Raw genomic sequence first — 19,903 nt, 5'->3', positions numbered from 1 at the left:
AATGTCCTCCGTGCCTTCTCTGAGTTACAGCGGGGCTCTGTGCAGCATTGCATGTCCATATGACGGTTGCAAATACCACTTTTCTTCATAACAAAAAGACACACCAAAAAACATCCAAATACCTCCATAGTGCTCGTCTGTAATGTCCCTCTTGTATTGAAGCCCCAACATGAGAAACCCCCCAATTTTTTGTGGAATGTCCATTTGTGAAGTATAGATCTTCAATTGGGTTTGCATGTTTGCTGAGACACGAATTGTTCCTTGGTTGATGTGTTTTGTCTTTAGTGTATTTGGTTTTTGCATACATTTAAATAAAGAATGTAAAAAATCTGCACATTAAAAAGACGTTGTGTTAATAGAACTTTGCTCTGAAACGTGTGTTTCCGTCCGCATTCATTTGGGTTTCATTTGTGCTTTTATTTTGACGAACCGGATTAGTTGCATTGACCGTGATTCAATGTGGCAGCTTTGCGAAATTTCTCTGGATTGCCGGCCGCATGTCGATGACGTAAAGGCGTATAAATGAACATATCAAAGATATTCAATAAATGGAAAGATACTCCATGAGCGGCTGCTCCAATGATATGAAATGGTATACACTTCCTGTCTCTCTAAATGGGCGTGGCCAACCGTCACCCCACCTCGTCTGTGAACGTGTGTGTGGATTTATACAATTTTTAGGTAGATGAAAGTGAGATATTTATATTTTCTTATGATAACATAAAATATTTACACTACTAACAGTAATATTTAGCATGCCAAAAATAATTTAAATCATTTTCACGGGAGTTCGCGGCCGTTTGTTTGACGTTGCCTAGGAGATCTGTGCCAAATCTCGCGAGAGTGTGTCGTAGAGACAGAGACAGGTCTTGAACAAAGTGGATTTTCTCCGGATCTCTCCGTCTGAAAATTACCATTTTGGTGTCAAACTGTTCAGAAGAGATGTGGCTTGTGAAAAATGAGTCCAAAATTTGCTTCAGTGACCGTGGGGAGAAAGGCCCGATCATAATCGGTGTTCACATTAAATTGTCCCATAGGAATCAATACACTCCAAACTGCCTCTGGTCTCTCTAAAGGGGCGTGGCCGTGCCGAAGCCCACGTGACATGCATACAGGAAGCTGACTCGTCATGAAAGGTCTTGGTTTATAAACCGTCTTTGAACATATGCCTCACGCCCCTTTTTTAAGAAATACCATACCAATACTGTATACACAAATGGCAGTTAATGCATCCACTGGAAATATGAAAATATTGCATTTTGAAGAAGTGCAATCCAGGGGAGAAGTAGCTTATAATGTTGGACAATTGGGTTTACATCCAGGCATTTGATGTTCATGTTTTAGTGTTAAAAGGGTTGTCTGTAATGCACATATTATTTGCAGGTTACCAAAATGGAAATTCAGCTAATATAATACAAGCTTGTCTTTTGACAGTATGGCTCACTTTTACATCATCCACAGCTTATAAAATGTTTTCAGTGCTGTAAAATGCTAAAATTAGTTCAGTTTAAACATGAAATGAAGTTATTTACTGATTTTTAATGGGCCAGATCTGTACAGTAACATGAAGGCCCAGACACACTGCTGTAATCAATAATAAATTCAGGAAAAACTTCCAGGACTATTTCTATGTATGCTTTCATTACACACAAGAAAAATACAAATGTTTAATGTTACCCTCCTTGAAATGATAATAAAGCATCCAGAGATGAATATCTCTTGTGCTTTCCTGATGTTTCTTGTCAACTAATCTATGATACTGAAAACAATAATTCACCAAAGTGTCACATTTACATTGGCCATTAGGTTATGGTAAATATGTAAAAGAAATAGGCTACTACAATTTAATCACAGTAACTTTCTTTATTATTACATTTTCAATGATAACAATCATAGTCTGAATAAAACATCTGACCTCACACTTTTTAGGGTGAACATAAAATTGACAGTGAAGATTTTGAAGCAGCTATTTTCATAGTCCAATGTGGACATTGAATAATGACCAACAAACAGTTGGTCTGTTCTCATCAGAGGTTTTCTGGTTTCATCATCATCACAGCTCCATAACTTCACATGATGTCTTTCTTCTGTTGGCACCGGTCACTCAGTTCTCACAGTGGCTCCTTAGAATCACAGAAAAACACAAAAACTTAAAGAGTAGCCTAACTCAGGGGTTCTCAACTAGTCTCACTCTGGGACCCACATTTTCCCATGGTCATTAAGTCGCGACCCACTTTTACAGAATTCAAACCCAAGAATTTTTTTTAAAGCCTTTAAAAACTCATTTTTCTCTTTATTGAGCAAAGTGCATTTCAGGGCACATGAATGAAACTGAGGAGGACCATGACACCTGCATGTACGGAAGTGAATAAAGAATATCAAACTGTACAAAATGGAGACCAACAAAACGATATATTTGACTTGTAATGCATCTCTGCATTCAGAGCATATTCACAAAAGTGAATAAATATCAAATTGCACAAAATAAAGACCCACAAAACAAAACAAGATCCACTGCATTCAGGCCACATTAATAAGAAGCTGAGGAGGAGCATTACAACTGCATGTGTTCATGTGACGCGTGCCTTTCAATATAAGTTATTTTTCAAAATAAAAGACATGTCCAACATCAGATGTGCATTAAATATTATTTACTTTTTTGCCCAGCTGTCCATCCACCCATCCAGAACGGGTCCGCGACCCCCTTTTGGGTCCCGACCCACCAGTTGAGAGCCACTGGAGTAGATAATGAGTGAAATTTGAATTTTGGGTGAACTATCCCTTTAATCACACTACCTACATTTCTACTTGTGATGTGTCTTATTTTGTAATCAGACTGTGTTTTATTTAATCCACAAGGGGGCGCTTTTGGTTCATTGTTGTTTGTTGAGTTGGCAGAAGAAGCAAAGGGGTCAAAGTTGCAGAGGTTTTCTACTAAAAGTCACATCCTGTGTTGGGGCATTTATTCCCAAACTTTACTTTATTTGTGACCACCACATATTTTGACCTTTGCCACTAGAATCAATTCAACCTGAAAAACAATTTGACAAACTCATGAAATATTTATACCATTATCCAGAACCAGGAAGAGGGTCTGCATGCCCTTCTGCTGGTTGGAACCGACTTCTGTCTCCAGCTGCCACAGGCCTGGTCTGGACGGATACATCTCCAGAGTGGCAAAGCTCCCTGAAAAAGACAGTTTTGGACCAGTAAACAACTTGGAACATCATCATCGGCATTAGAGCAAGGAGCTAAGCTAACAGAGGTTATTCTGCATTCAGTTCACAAACAAGAATAATGGTGCTAACCGGGCAGCATAGGGAAGACGGCCTGTCTGTAGCTCTTGCCGTGCTTGTGGATGAACGTCTGACCGTGGAAGTGGACACTCTGAAAGTCGTTAGGAGAACCCATGTTGATGAGATGCCAGCGGGCCAGCTGGTTGGTGTACATCCTCAGGCCCGTCAGGTTGAATATTTTGCCATTGATGGCTACAGAGAAAACATGACATATTATCAATATCGTATTTAAAGGGATAGTTCACCCAAAACTCAAATTGCACTCATTATCTACTGCGATTTGCGCCGGCGTCAAAAATCGCACTGACACCGGCGCAAATCGCGCGGGATTTGGACGGACCAGGAAGAGGAGCTTCCGCTGCAAACAAGCTTGAAATATAGACTTATTCAATTTTTTTCAGAACAATTTCGCATTTCGGGGCTTCAATACAAGACGGACATTACATACGATGTTTTTTGGTGTGTCTTTTTGTTACGAAGACAGTTGGTATCCATTTGCAACCGTCATATGGACATGCACTGCTACGCCGAGACCCCCTGTAACTCAGAGAAGCCACGGAGGACTCTGAAACTTCTCCCAGCCCTTAGTCCACATGAGGGTGAGTAGATAATGAGTGCAATTTGAGTTTTGGATGAACTATCCCTTTAATCTAATCGGCAGTTACCACGTATAACACATAATAATCCCTTACAGTGAAACTTGAGGTTCTCCTTGAGGATATGACCCAGGTTTCTTAGTCGTGTTTTCCTCTGAATGAACTCGCGGTTCTGTTGGTAGTACCAGCTCTGGGACTCGTCGAAGGTCATGAAAAGCAGCATGAACTCCCTCATGTCTGACATGCTTTTGTTCAGGGTTCCCTCCCGACACACCAGCAGAGGCCCAATCAACCCAGAGTGGATGTCCCTCTCCTAAAATACAGAGCAAGGACCAGGTCTTATTACCTTTGCTTCATATAACCATAGACAATTCAATCTTAATTTAAAGGGATAGTAGCATTTTTTAAAAATGGGGTTGTATGATCTACAAATAGCCCCTAAGTACTTTAATTGCAGTAGAAGACTCTCTGCACTCCTCCCGTTAGCAACACCTGCCCATAATAGCCCTGCCCAGAGATTTACAACATACAGTGTTGTGAACAGACCCCAGACAGATCTCTGGGCAGGGCTATGGGCTGGCGTTGCTAACGGGAGGAGTGCAGAGAGTCTTCTACTGCAATTTAAATACTTAGGGGCTATTTGTAGATCATACAACCCCACTTTTAAAAAAATGCTACTATCCCTTTAAAGCTCCTAAAGCAACGGTCTCTAGTTTGAGCGCATACACTATCTTCTAGAAGCTGCCACTAAGAGGGTGCCAGAGTCACAGATTTAAATTCAGAATGGAGAGACTGAAATAAAAGTGTAGCCTATATAACGTACACTTTAATAACGGGTGTATTATTTTGTGACGGGACTTCTTGAGTCAAGTCAACAGTGTTATAACGGGGGAAACAGTAACGTTTTTTGATTCATCGTGAGTCATTACTGAAAAAAGTAGCACCATTAGTAACGCCATTACTCCCATCACTGTTCATGAGCTGCATTTCTTCATTCCTTGCCAAACTAAACTCATATTTAGTGTCAAGTACTCACAGGATTAACACCTGAGTAGTAGGCCCAGGTGCGACAGTCCGACTCCTCTGACGTTGGCCCAGCCTTGTCAGTGACCTTCCATAAGTATGTGAAGGTGGTGTTGGGCTGGACCTCGTTGTCATATTTGTACCAATACTTGGAGCCATCCTCATAGGACAGACCCTCTGTCTGCTTGGCGTACATGACCCCGTTAGGGTGAATGGAGTACGGCCGGTTGGCCTTGTTCCTGAATGTCACCTAAAAAAACAGTTCATTTCTGAGAGTAAAACCAGGAACACACCGCCCCGACGCGACCCGACGCCGACGCCTCTCGTCGGCCACAGTCGGGAGAAAGGAAACAGTGAAACACACCGCCCCGACGACAGCCGACCAGAGCGATTGAGTGGCGAGGACTCCCATAGAAATGCAGACCAATTTTAAGTCATAAAGTGGTAATAATCTTTGCTATGTACAGTAACCATGTTGACTTAACAAAATAAAATTTAGACTGATCGGTTCATTGTAAAACATTTATTTATTTACGTAAATGTGGTGATTTCAGTACGTAGCCCAGAGGCAGTCCTGCTCACTTTTCATTCAAACAAACTAATGCCACTGCCACAGTTGTTAAATTTCATCAATGAGACCAACATTAATCTCCTAAAAAGAATTTAACCAGCCAGCGGTAAACCTCTAAAAGCGTGCGGGATCCCCCGGGATGAGGTTGGAGCTCTGCCCCGGCAGATCAGCTCAGCAGAGCGGCTGCTGCCGCTGTGACAGCCGCTGCCCTGGTCCCCGGTCGCGGCTTCCACAGATTGTGGATTTCTGTTAGCCCGTCTATGGTGTTTTACATTATACGTTAGCATTAAGCTAGCGGACTTTATACAGTATGCTTAGTTGTGACACTAGCTGTGTGTGTTTTGAACGTTGTTTCAAACTATGTGGGTTTGATTGAACATCTTTGATGCTTAAATATATATTGCCGCTTAAAATATTGCTTTACTCCTCTTTTTATTTTGTGTACCATTTTTACTGTAGGACAGGCTAGGACACCATATATTTTACTGTGGTCACTTCCGTCCCTCACACACACACACACACACACACAGCGCTGATTCGCTTAGGGCACCGCCAATCAGAATCGCCATAGCTAGCACACAGCCAATCAGAGTACCCGACGAGTCTACTCTCCCGACGGCCGACGAGCCCCGACTGAAGGTGCGGCCACACTATCTCCGACCAAATCGCAGAGCATCGTGTCGCTCCCATTGAGAATACATTGGGTGGCGCCGTCGGGCGTCGCCGTCGCCGCGCAGAGCATGCTGGCATACCCTGTGCTGCGACCCAATGTATTCTCAATGGGAATGAAGCGATGCTCCGCGAATTGGTTGGAGATAGTGTGGCCGAACCTTGAGCATGTTGAATCGGCCCAGACGAGACCCGACGGCTTCCGACGCTCCCCGACAGAGAGGAACTCACCAAACAGACGAGGACCCGACGACGCACGACTGTCGGGCCGGTGTGTTCCTGGCTTTACATGCAAAGGTTGTTGAAAGTGACAGCAGATTATCTGACTTACCAAGATGTTTTGTCCAACCTCTGCTTTGATGACAGGTCCCAGGATGCCGAGATGCTCAGCCAACTCTCCACGGACGTCGGGTGTGCCGAAGCTGCTGTCTGTGTATCTCCGGAAAACCACCTTGGTGAATGAGGTTTCTCTGCTGCTCAGTGGCAACTTGTCTTGCCTCCTGTGGCAGTAAGTAACACAACATTATTTTTACATTTTTACTTGCAGGTAAGAAAAGGTCACATGAGCAACTCTTACCACAACCTCTGAGCTCACCTCTGTCCATTGCCTGCATAGTCCCACTGCACCTCCTCAGCAGCAATGAAGTAGATCTTTGCTTTCTGGCCTGAGACCTTTAAATAGTATTTGGTGGTCTCATCTAAGTTGAGGTTCTTGATGTCTTCATGACCGCTGTATGGGTCTTTGTGGGTCACCCACTCATATAAGGTGTGGTTCTTGATGTCTTCATGACCACTGTATGGCGTTGATTCAGGGTATGCTTTGGAGGTTGCTGCAGGGGTTGCTTCGTACTCAGTCTCATTCAGTGTTTTTGGTTGTGAAACAATGGTGCCATTGTTAATCTTCTGCTTAGTGAAGTTCTTGGTGTTAGTCGTATCCCCGTCAGCCACAGCGACAGCATCGTAGTCTAGAAAAGAGAGTTCCTCAGTCTGGTTCTTTAGAGACCCGAGACCTAATTCTTGTTCAAACATTGCTGTGTAAAATCCTGGTTCCTCTGACACGGACGTCTTGTTTATCAGTTCTGGTTCTGGTCCTTTCTTCTTGCTCTCTTCTCTCTTCTTCTTCTTCTCAAGGTCTACAAAACTGTCAGGACTCCAGGCATTAAAGGGATTGCTTGTATCTTCGTACTCATACTCGTAGTCACGATAGCACTCGACATCCTGAAACTTTAGCCGCATTCCTTTGGTTGTCTCATGGGAATTCAGGGAAGCTAGGAGCCAGACACCTGGTTGGAGAGAAAAATCATCCATAACAGACCTTTAAAAACACGCTCAAGTTTATTTATTTTTATTTAACCTTTATTTACCCAGGCAAGCAAATTAAGAACAAAATTCTTATTTTCAAGTGCAGCCTGAGAAGAGCTAGAAGCTCTTTAAGGGGGAGGGGAGTGCTAAAAGTGAAAACAAGGTTATATAAATTACACTTAGAAAAATACAATACAATACAACAAAACAGTCAATCAGTAGGGCATGACAAGAATGCCTGTTCAGCAAGTGCAGGAGTCGACTGTGACCTGTAGCAGATTTTGTTTGAAGACAGAGAGAGAGGTGAAGACAGAAAGCTTAAGGGTGTTTTGTAGGGTGTTCCAGTCAAAGGCTGCAGCGAACCGGAAGGCACTGCGTCCGAAGATGGTGCGGACTTTGGGGATGGAGAGGTTGATGAATGCACTCGACCTTAGATTGCGGGCAGGGTGGGAGAGGTGCAGAAGGGAAGAGAGGTAGAGAGGTGTAATGCCAAAAATGGTTTAAAAATTGTGGCTTGATAGTTTCTCTAGTCTCATCACACAAGGCCTTAAGGAGAATTCCGGTCATTTTTGACCCCTAAATCGTTGTCCAAAAATAAATCGTCGAGCAGTGCAGTGGTAATGTCAAAAATATCTCCGACCGTTTATTTTTGTAAAGAAATCATCACAACGAGGAAAAAGTGTTAGTTTCTGTGGCGGGGAGAGCAGGCGCTCTGTGATCAGATAGTAATGTCTTTCCAGGACGTGTCAGAGTTCGGCTATCTGAGGTGAGTGATTACATGCAAAAACACAAAGTTTATACTGTTTATACCGGTTTATACTGTACAGTTTATGAGTTCAGTGGTGTGTCATAAGGATTCGAGTCATGTACCATAGATATTTGATTGTTTTCTGAGTGTTTGTTGTGGTTGAAAGAATTGCCCCCATACTTTAGCGTTGTCGCTATCCCTAGCGCCGGGTAGCCATGGTGTAACTCCCGTTTGCCTGCATCAATTTTAGTCACGTTTTTTGCTCCCCCCAACACTGGGTGACCATCAGGACAACGATTAAGGGGTAAAAAAATGACCGGAATTCTCCTTTAAGCACAGCTAAATTTTACATATGTTGAGAGATGCGCAATCTGACATAAAAAGGTATAGTAAGTCCTGACTGACCAATGTTGGACATGGTCATAATTATGCTTTCTCCAGTCATGGGGTAGAGGCTGAGATAGTCCTCAAACCGCTCATTCAGCTCAAATGGATGACCGTAGAACGTAGCCGTCTGGATGTAGTCCTGTGCTCCGACGCTCGACACGTGCCATGTTGCATCCTCCCCGTTGCAGAAGCCTAAGACTGGAGTGCTCTCAAACACGTGACCATTAATCGCTGTGAAGACATGGACAGAAATATTATCTTTTGGACTGATCGGCTGTTGTTAGCTTCACTCAGATTATGATAAAACTTACTGTGCATGACGTTGGATTTATAAAAGTCCGGGTCCCCTTTGTTGACTTTGGTTCGATCACAGTAATGGCCGATGTTGTAATCCAGGTACCAGCTCTTGTTTTCATCAAACACAGCAAACATGGCATGCTGCTCCTTGTCAGCTCTAATCTGTACACAAACAAAAGCCCTTGATTCATCCATTGATATGAATCCACTTTTAAATTTGACTTTATTTTGTCTTTCAACACCTAGACTCAATAGCCATAAACATGTCTTAAAGGTGTACAGAAAAGAAAATTGAATTTAAGCCCACTCTGGGTCATAAAATTAGTGTAATAACTCATCTATCAGACGATGTAGGCCAAACTTTGTGTAAAATTCTATTTTTGAGTAAATCTGGGATGAAAGTGTGTATTTTAGTGTAGTTTTTTTTTCGCATTGGATAATGCAGGCGCACGGATTATACGTCAGCCTGTACACGATTCACCAGCCACTGATATTGGATCCGTAATCCGTCATTCAAACGTCTGAGACACGCACACACACACGGAGCTCGGTCTCGCCCCAAGCTTTGAATATCCCGCCCGCTCGATAACGACCAATCAAATTTGTTTTCCTTACTCGGGTAAACTCGTGTTGCAGCTCGTGACAACTCGGCGCGACAAACAGGACAAACGGCCATTTCTGTACACCTTTAAAAGTTTAATATACAATCAATGTAGATGGCTAGTCTTTGTTTTACTGCCTTATTAGCGCTATCGACATCTTTCATCACCACAAAATTGTAGAAAAAAATGTAGGCTTCATGCTTTAATCTGTAAAATCAACAATGGTGACCCAGCTAGCAGCTCTGAGCAGGCTAACATGCCAACTAAGCTGCAGTTCTTTATCTTAACACAGCTGAGGTTGTAAGGAATCTCATGAGTTAGCTTCAAAACATGAACCTCATGGTGGTAGCCAACTAATGTCATGAAAGCCCATCAAATATATATTGATATATTTCCATCTGGACCAACCAATCAACAAACAGAACCAAGCTGCTGCTCTTTACCTGCACGTTTCTGACGTTGAGAGAGTTGTTCTTGCAGATGAGGAGCGTTCCAATCAGTCCTGAGGCGATGTCTCTCGGTGTGTCCACTGCGCTGTGGTACATCCGGGTCAGACATCGATGGTCTCCTCCTAAAGGCTGATCCTCTTCCAGCACTCTCCATATGTAGGTGTGTGTCTCACCCGGCTGAACGGCATGAGACTGGTTTCCTGGCAAACACATCATCAGATAAACTGTATGTACCATTTCAGATTATCAAACCAGTTAGGAAAATGCAGTATAATAAGTGCTGAACACCATTTGTACCTCCTTCTGGGTAATTGGCTCCCTCATCTAACTTCTCTATCGTCAGTCCATGTGGATAGATACTGTAGGGCCTGGAAGCCATGTTCTTGAACACAATCTGTGAAAGGACAGGAGGACGTGTGAGGACACACAGTAGTGATCACAGCCATGCATCTGTAACGCCAACGATTAAAGGGATAGTAGCATTTTTTTAAAGTGGGGTTGTATGATCTAGCCCCTAAGTACTTTAATTGCAGTAGAAGAGTCTCTGCACTCCTCCCGTTAGCAACGCCAGCCCATAGCCCTGCCCAGAGATTTACAACATACAGTGTTGTGAACAGACCCAAAGAAACGGCCTATTTTCGCGGCCTAAAAGAAGTTTTACCTGAAAAAAAAACACAGTTCCATTGTTCGCTATAATATATTTTTTTCCAGCCCCTCAAAGTGCAGGAAAAACGCTTGTAAATCTCTGGGCAGGGCTATGGGCTGGTGTTGCTAACGGGAGGAGTGCAGAAAGTCTTCTACTGCAATTAAAGTACTATTTGTAGATCATACAACCCCACTTTAAAAAAAATGCTACTATCCCTTTAAAGTGCAGACTTGCAGCTTTAATCAGCGTTTACATTCACACGCAGTTGAACAGCAGACGAACCGAACAGAAAACTCCAGTGCTGAAAAATTAACCAACACTACAAATGCCAAAAGCTGCAGTTCAGCCAACGGCCACTGGAGTGAGTAGGCTACCCACAGATTCTCATGTGAGAAATGTCCAACTTCACAGCAGCCTGGTGCAGAATAATGTCTAAATAGCTACGTACATGCTTTTAAGGTGGATGCATCAGTCAGAACTAAGACGTAGCAGATGAAGCTGAAGCAGGTGATCAGAATACGAATTTAAAGGAGAATTCCGGTCATTTTTGACCCCTAAATCGTTGTCCTGATGGTCACCCGGTGTTGGGGGGAGCAAAAAACGCGACTAAAATTGATGCAGGCAAACCGGAGTTAGACCATGGCTACCCGGCGCTAGTATGGGGGCAATTTTTTCAACCACAACAAACACTCAAAAAACAATCAAATATCTATGGTAGCCTACATGACTCGAATCCTTATGACACACCACTGAACTCATAAACTGTACAGTATAAACCGGTATAAACTTGGTGTTTTTGCATGTAGTCACTCACCTCAGATAGCCGAACTCTGAAACATCCTGGAAAGACATTACTATCCGATCGCAGAGCGCCTGCTCTCCCCGCCACAGAAACAAACACTTTTTATTTGTTGTGATGATTTCTTTACAAAAATAAACGGTCGAGCAGTGCAGTGGTAATGTCCAAAATATCTCTGACCGTTTATTTTTGTAACTTTTATACTGTTTATACTGGTTTATACTGTACAGTTTATGGGTTCAGTAGTGTGTCATAAGGATTCGAGTCATGTACCATAGATATTTGATTGTTTTTTGAGTGTTTGTTGTGGTTGAAAGAATTGCCCCCATAGGTTAGCGTTGTCCCTATCCCTAGCGCCGTCTAGCCATGGTGTAACTCCGGTTTGCCTGCATCAATTTTAGTTGCGTTTTTTGCTTCCAACACTGGGTGACCATCAGGACAACGATTTAGCGGTCAAAAATGACCGGAATTCTCCTTTAAATTAGCATTTACACAGTGAAGCGTTTTTGACAGAACTGATTTGAGACAAGTGTGATGATCTCACCGTGATACGGTCTCTGATTTGCGCTCTGATCACCGGGCCCAGGATGCCCAGCTCCTTCTTCCTCTGCTCAATCTTCTCAGTGAACGACTCGTTGCTGTACATCGTGTACACCGCCTTCTTGTACCTACGACCGATGCGTGTCGACGACTGTTTCAAATACTGGAGCCTGAAGTCCCTACAAGAAACAGATGAGAAGAGGTTTGACACATGGATGGTGCAGTCACACGACTCTGCTGCTTCCCTTCGTTCATTAGATTTCTAATTGATTTCAAAGTTTTATTGCTGAGTTTTAAAGCTGTCCCCAATTACATCTCTGATATAAGTATGCATATAGAGGTCAAAGGTCAAAGCTTGAGACCAGGTGTCACCAGACATTTCCTATCAAAGCAAAGAAATTGCCCTCTCCTTCTACACTGCAAAAACTCAAAATCTTTCCAAGATTATTTGTCTTATTTCTTGTCAAAATGTCTAATTTCTAGTCAAAACTAATCTATTTTCACTTCAAATAAGACTCATCGTGTCTCACTTGTTTTTAGATAATTTTCACTTGTTTCAAACTAATTTTCACTTGAAATAAGTAGAAAAATCTGCCAGTGAAAGCAAGTTTTTTGTGCTTGTAATAAGAAAGAAAAACTTGCTCCACTATCAGATTTTTCTACTTATTTCAAAAGAAAATATGCTTGAAAGAAGTAAAAAGTGTCTAAAAACAAGCTACTTTGTATGTGATGAGTCTTAATTTTGGTATAATGAGATTTGTTTGGACTAGAAATGACATTTTGACTAGAAATAAGACAAATATTGTTGGTAAGATTTTGAGTTTTTGCAGTGTACTGCTGACAGAAATGTGTTCATAACGTTTTTTACTCTGCTGTTCTACACTGGTTGTGATGCTCTCTTTGGATTTTGTAAGTATTAATAAGTAAGTATTTTAACAAAACTATTATATAATATGCAACACTGTCATGTCAGTCACAGCTTCACAGCAAACAGAGCAATTAGTCGTCTCATTTAAAACGCTGTAGTAATGAATGAAGCATCTGCAACAGCTCCATTAATGAATCATTAACACAAAGAATAAGCTGGTTTTGCCACAGAGAGACGTCTGATTAGTTTTCATGCTGCTTACTCATCAACATGATCAGGCGCGTTGGGTGCGTAGTCCCAGACAACCTCCTCTGCTGCTATGTAGTACTTCCACTCCCGGCTCTGTCGCTTTTGCTCAATAGTCATCCGGCGTACCGGCGCTTTGAAGGCATCGCACTTCTCCACATCCACGAAGCCGTGCAGGCCGACTGCAAGAGCAAGAAAAAAAAACATTCAGATGTGGTTGTGCTGGTGGTGAAATCTACTATATGATGGATGGATGTTGGATGAGAGAAGCTCCTACATTGCAAAAACTCAAAATCTTTCCAAGAATATTTGTCTTATTTCTTGTCAAAATGTCTCAATTTTAGTCTAAACTAGTCTCTTTCCACTTAAAATAAGACTCATCACCTAAAAATTAACTTGTTTTTAGACAGTTTTCACTTGTTTCAAACTAATTTTCAATTGAAATAAGTAGAAAAATCTGCCAGTGAAAGCAAGTTTTTTATGCTTGTAATAAGAAAGAACATTTGCTTGAAAAAAGTAAAAAGTGTCTAAAAACAAGCTGCTTTTTGATGATTTTGACTAGAAAGCAGTGTACCCTCCATGTGTTTGTTGGTGTATGAGGAGAGCAGCCAGCGGCCTCTGTAGACGGTCGCCACGGTGGCGGTGGCGGTGGAGCCGCTGATCAGACCCACGGACGACACTTTGTGTCCCATGTGCTCCAGCACGTGTCCATTCAGATGCACAGAGAAAACCTGAGGCTCGGAGCTCATGCCCACCAGGTGCAGGGTCACAGGGGCGTGAGCGCACAACTTCACATCTGGACAGAGAGGAGGAGGAGGAGAAGGAGACTGTCCATCACTTTGTCGATTTCATCTATACAGTTTACACAAGACATCTGGTGAATCTAAAACTGAAACAGTATATTTCAGTGGAGTCCTTCAGGAGTCTTTTAGACCTTGTCTTTCATATTGAGTGTAGCTACTTGCTTTTCCTGATGCTGAGACCTTCAATTATATGTTGTTTTTTCCTTGTGTCTGCGCAATGTATCTTTAATTTCTGACACTTGATGATCATACTGTGTACTTGTTTATAATTGTGTTTTGTTTTTGTATTTATGCTTGCTGCTTGTTCTATCTCTGTAATCAGGGCGTCATTGTAAAAAAGAGCCTGCTCTCAATTGGCTTCCCTGAATAAATAAAGGTTTGAAATGAATGTTATTACACCAACTATGGTGACTGCCATGCATCTGTACATACGCAGCAGGAGTGTGAGAAAAGAAGAAGCAGAACACAATGTTAAAGTATCACAAGTGAAGTTGTTTTGAAGTTGTTTATTTATACAGTATTAGATGTTTGTGTAAAGCTCCATACAGTATAAAGGTAGATGTTTGTGTTAAAGCTCCATACGGTATAAAGGTAGATGTTTGTGTTAAAACTCCATACAGTATAAAGGTAGATGTTTGTATTAAAGCTCCATACGGTATAAAGGTAGATGTTTGTGTTAAAGCTCCATACAGTATAAAGGTAGATGTTTGTGTTAAAGCTCCATACAGTATAAAGGTAGATGTCCATGTGTAGTGTGATTATAAAGCAGCTCTAGGTTCTATATTAATACTGTGAAAGTATCAAAGCCTCAGTCCACAGAGAAATGTACACAGCCTGTATTCAGAAACTGAGCCTTAAAACCAGCCGTCAGGACTTCCTGTCACTTTGTGATGTCACAACTAAGCAGTCACCCTAAGCCCCGCCCACCTATATTTCTTTTCTCTGATCTTTTATTTTGAAATCTGCTTAGCCTGCTCAGCTGGATCACTTTAGAAAACAGTCAGTCAATCAAAAGAGAGTTTCAGAGCCTCTTCTCTTCTGATTGGCCGACTTGGTTTGATTTAAATGTAAATAGGACACAGAGGAATGAACTGACTGACCAGGTAGCGACCCCTTCGTGTATCCGTTGATGGTGTACTTGACGTGGTCGTCCAAGGCGTCGCTGCTCGTATTGTACCTGCTCTCTTTCTCATCAAACACCCCGAAGAGGAAGACGAACTCGTGGTGGATGCCGACCTGCTGCCCCGACTCGTCCAAACTTCCTGAAAACAAAACAAAACAAAACAAAAAAAAAGGATAAAGGATTGACGATTTCACTTTTTCCCCACTCAAAACCAAAGTGAGGACTCATCATCCAGGTGTCACTGCTCACCAGGTTTGCAGATGAGCAGCGTCCCGATGAGGCCGGAGTTGTAGTCCTCCACCACGTCGCCGTGGGAGATGTAGGTGTAGGTGAGGCAGCTGGGGTCGTCGGCCTGTGGAGAAACATCTGGCGTCACCTCCCAGGTGTAGACGTGCTGCTCATTCGCCTGCACGATGTCGTCCTCTTTCTCTTTCTGTGTCGTGTTGTCAAAGTAGTTGGCTCCTGCACACACACACAAAAAGAAAAAGTCAAATCAATATAAATTCTTCTGACTGTGCAGGAGACTGTTGACTTTATTAAAGCAGAAGTAAGTGATATATTTGTGTTAATATAAGTCTTAAATAGTTATATCTTCCGACAGCAATCACTTACATAGAGTGTTTGGTCTGAAACACGGGTCTGTCAGTCACTCTGCTCTGCTCTGAGCCGAGGAGAAAACATTTATCGTATCCTACAGTTTTTATCCAATGAGGAGAGAGAACGGCATGCAGGGCTGTGTGTGCAGCCAAGGAACGCCGTGAATGTGGTGACGTAGCGACGAGGACTGTTATGGTGCGTTCAAGGAAACTCGTAACTCGTGTTTTTCCGACCTGTGAAGTCATACCAGTTCAATCTGGTACGAGTTCACGGGTCAGAAGTTACGAGTGGCCGTTATAGTGACTTTCACAGGTAAAACAGGTCGGAAAAACACAAGTGGGTTGCCTGAAACGCTACAAAGTCGTAAGTTGTGACTTGAAGCTGTTTCAAAAGCCTGCCTGGAACGCAGCATTAGCCAAAACGACTGGATCGCTTACTTCTGCTTTAATGGTCGTCGGGAACTAAATAACTAATAATTAACTAAATCTGTGACAGCTCTAATGAAGAGTTAATGAAGAGTTTCCTGTGAGATGTTCTTTCATTTTAAAACAAGGGCAGACGGACAGACGGGGATTTCCGGGAGCTTAGCAGCGACGACTTCAGTACCGTCCACTTTGATAATTGTCCTTTCATTCATTCATTTTCCAGGGCTCTCAAGTCTCACGTTGGTGTTTTTCTCTTATTTTTGTTTACAAAATGGCTAGGGCTACACGTGTTAGCTAACCTACACTTTCTTTTCATTTGACACATTTCAGCCGTGTGTGTGTGTGTGTGTGTGTGTGTGTGTGCGTGTGTGTGTGTGTGTGTGAGAGGGAGAACTGGACTGACTGTATTGTTGATCCCTCTGCCAGGTCAGTCCATGTGAAAAATAAACGGCGAGATTGCCAACGGTGAAGGTCTGCCTCATATATTAAACTTCGGGCGAGACCCTGGACAGGTCGCCAGTCTATCGCAGGGCTAACATCAACCATTCACACTCTCATTCACACCTATGGGCAATTTAGAGTCACATAGAGTCAATTAACCTAACATGCATGAACAAATGTACAAAACAAAAGTATGGCCGTAAGCCATAATAAAGGCTGATAATCGTCTTGTCCTGGTTAATGTTTCAGAAGAAGACAAACAAAACTTGTTTGTTGTGTTGGCCAATCTTGTGTAAATTATTAGAGTGAGTAACTTCCCGATCACACACCCACTCACCCACCCTCTGACTCTTTCCCGTAAGCGACGCCGTGCGGGTGGATGCTGTACGCCCCGGGAGCCATGTTCCTGAAGGTGACGACGATGCTCTCGCCCTCCTGGGCCCTCAGCGTGGGGCCCAGCAGACCTGCACAGACACAAAACACACACACTCAGGCTACAGAACAAAGAAACAACACTTCACAGTGACTCATCAACACTGTCTCTCTGTGTTAGTGCTGATTCACGGACTTTCAATAACTAGCTAATGATATGTCGTCAATGCACTGCAAAAACTCAAAATCTTACCAAGAATATTTGTCTTATTTCTAGTTAAAATGTCATTTTTAGTCAAAACAAATCTCATTCTACTTAAAATAAGACTCATCAAATAAAAAGTCTCTAGTTTTTAGACACTTTTTTACTTCTTTCAAGTCTATTTTCACTTGAAATAAGTAGAAAAATCTGATACTGGAGAAGGTTTTTCTTTCTTATTACAAGCACAAAAAACGTGCTTTCACTGGCAGAAGTGAAAATTTGTTTGAAACAAATGAAAATGATCTAAAAACAAGTTAATCTTAAGTGATGAGTCTTATTTTAAGTGGAAAGAGATTAGTTTTGACTAGACATTTTGACAAGAATAGAAGACAAATATTCTTGGAAAGATTTTGAGTTTTTGCAGTGTGGCTCATGTATTTCAATTTACCTTGTACATACTTGTTCAATATTTATTCTTTCTTCTAAAGTCTACTTTATTTTTTCTTAGAAAATGATAAGGAACAGTAACATATACTGTTCCTTATTTATTTGGTGCTAATAAGAAGGAAATTAGAAGATTTTCAGGTAGGACAGTTGTTAAGAGTCCTCAGCTTCCTTTAGGTTACTGCTCTAAATCAATATCTCTAAACATAACAGTCTATGATATGACTGTATTAGACAGCACATTTCCTGGCACTAAACAGCACTTCTATGTTTTATTTGCCACATAACCAGGTAGGACGTAAATCAGGCTGCAGAGAAATCTGTTGCAAAACCACAAATAACAAATGCAAGACTTGGAAATTAGAGGAAATTTGTGATAATTGAGATTATTGAATGATAAAAGCTCTTTATCTTCATGTTTCTGCCTTAGAGTATTCCTTTTTTTGGTCACTTGAGTTATACTTTGTGTAAAAAGACTGCACCATTTTCTTTTAATTCTATTGATAGACACAAGTAAATCAAATTTAAGAAGCCTGCTGATGTTACAATATAATAAAGACTGATATCAGTGTGGGTGAATCTTGAGACAGTTTCATTATGTCTCGTCATAATTAGATCCAGACAGACGGATGCGTTTACCCAACCAGGACGGATGAGTCTTGGCCTGTTTGAAGCCTTCATCATACTCCCGAAAGACCACTTTCTTATAGGTGGGACCAGACCTGCAGAAAAAAAATAAATGTATAACAACACAGAGCTATGGATTAGATATCAAGAAGGAGACGACGACATGTATTCCTGCTGATATCTAAATGTCTAAATAAACAGGAACAGGAACATTGAGGCTTTCATAGATAACAGTAACAGACTGACAACGAAGTTACACATGGATAAACTCAAGGCACAAACAACATTAAGTTCATTCTTTAAATTAAATTAACAAGAAAAAAAAATCACAAAATACTGTTGTGTTTCTTATTCTCATTATATAATATCCCACCTCACCTGTGTAAGTCATATTTCCAGTCTATCTCCACAGCAGCGATGTAGAAGTGTCTCTCTCTGCTCGTCGTCTGCTGGCTGGCGTGGACATAGGGGACGATCAGGGCGATCAGCAGGACGGGGCACCACGGAGCTGCAGCTGCCCAGACACGGAGCCTCATGGCTGGGATCGACTCCGTGCTGCTACTGGTCAGTTCAACAAGTGAAAGAAGAGAGAGACAGTGTGACCTGACAACAGAGAGGTCGGCTCTGTGCTTTATCTGTCACTGACACACACACACACACACACACACACACACGCGCTTAAATATTATGTCCCAGGGCAATGAACTGCCGTGAGCTTGTTTGTTTCTTTATTTTATTTATAAATGTGTTTTATGTTTGTGTTTTTTATGTTTTTAACTTCATTTTTAAATGTATTTTTATGTTTCAATGTAGGCTACAGCACTTTGGCTACCAGTGTGGTTTTTCAAACGTGCTATATAAATAAAGTATTATTGTTGTGCTTCTCCTTGTTGCCATTTTATGTCTTTTTTTGAAGTGTCTTATTAAGTTCACTGTAGTTTTGTGTCTCAATGTGATTCTGTTCTGTCATTATGCAAATTCTTTAGCTTTTCTTTGTTGTTATTTTGTCTCTTTATCTTTTTTGTGTGTCTCTTTGCCATGTTGTGTCTGTTGGTGAGGTTTGGTGTCTTTTTTCTTGTCTTTTCATACAGAGACTGTGGTCACACATAACGCACCTCCTCCTCCTGACTTATCTACGTAGTTTAAGGGGTGGGCGGGGCCTTGGCACCCCTACCCTACTCCCCCCTTTTAGCCCCGCCCCTGCGTGTATTAAGCCTGCTACGTCACTGAACTCAAGTGCGTGAGTGTAAAAAAAAAACTGAATTAATTATAAAAAAAAACAAAAAACAAAAACTGAAACATACCAGACCGTGGTTGATGAAGATGATGATGATGATGATGATGATACACAGGTGAGATCACAGACAATCTGAAGCCATTTTTTCCCCCCCAACTTTATTTAAAGTTATAACAACAACAACATTTCAGTCTTTCCAGCTCACATTCCTTACAACAATAACAGTACAGTAAAGTTACAATTATATGACAGTATAACAAAAGTTAAGCAAAAGAAAAAAAACAAAAAAACAATAAAGGAAAATACATTTTGGTGACAGACCTCGTATCCCATGAAAATTATAATTATAGGCTAGTTATTGTGACAGATTATTCATTAAAGGCCCCATGGCATGAAAAATGTGATTTTGGTTATTTTTTCGTGCTTGGGGAGGTCTCTAGGCCACGTATATACTGCCCCATGCATCAAACTGCTCATAAACGGAGAAACACACACCACCCATTTGTAGGAACTGTCTCTTTAAGACGAGCAGATAGCACTTCCTCCTTTCTGTGATGTCACACACACAAGGTAACTCCGCCCACCGTGACCAG

The 19,903-nt window shown here is 41.8% G+C and overlaps 1 protein-coding gene across 1 annotated transcript; it reads right to left on the bottom strand.

Annotated features, from left to right (window-relative positions):
- Window positions 1–3,052: 3,052 nt before the first annotated feature.
- Window positions 3,053–18,727, bottom strand: LOC146965561 (venom prothrombin activator omicarin-C non-catalytic subunit-like). Its single transcript, XM_085765052.1, has 18 exons — window positions 18,452–18,727; window positions 18,086–18,168; window positions 16,770–16,892; window positions 15,215–15,427; window positions 14,943–15,104; window positions 13,614–13,835; window positions 13,056–13,221; window positions 11,930–12,104; window positions 10,238–10,334; window positions 9,935–10,140; window positions 8,904–9,051; window positions 8,611–8,823; window positions 6,751–7,438; window positions 6,487–6,655; window positions 4,929–5,165; window positions 3,989–4,205; window positions 3,309–3,488; window positions 3,053–3,186 (listed from the first exon to the last, which is right to left on the bottom strand). Exons 1-18 carry the CDS (start codon window positions 18,607–18,609, stop codon window positions 3,053–3,055), a joined length of 3,591 nt encoding a protein of 1,196 aa, XP_085621178.1. The 5' UTR covers window positions 18,610–18,727.
- Window positions 18,728–19,903: the final 1,176 nt, after the last annotated feature.

The sequence above is a fragment of the Trachurus japonicus genome, chromosome 21 (assembly GCF_045865225.1).
Source record: "Trachurus japonicus isolate A0001 chromosome 21, Traja_1.0".
NCBI classification, from domain to species: domain Eukaryota; kingdom Metazoa; phylum Chordata; class Actinopteri; order Carangiformes; family Carangidae; genus Trachurus; species Trachurus japonicus.
The sequence above is the reverse complement of the archived record's forward strand: the minus strand, read 5'-3'. Positions and strand labels throughout refer to the sequence as shown.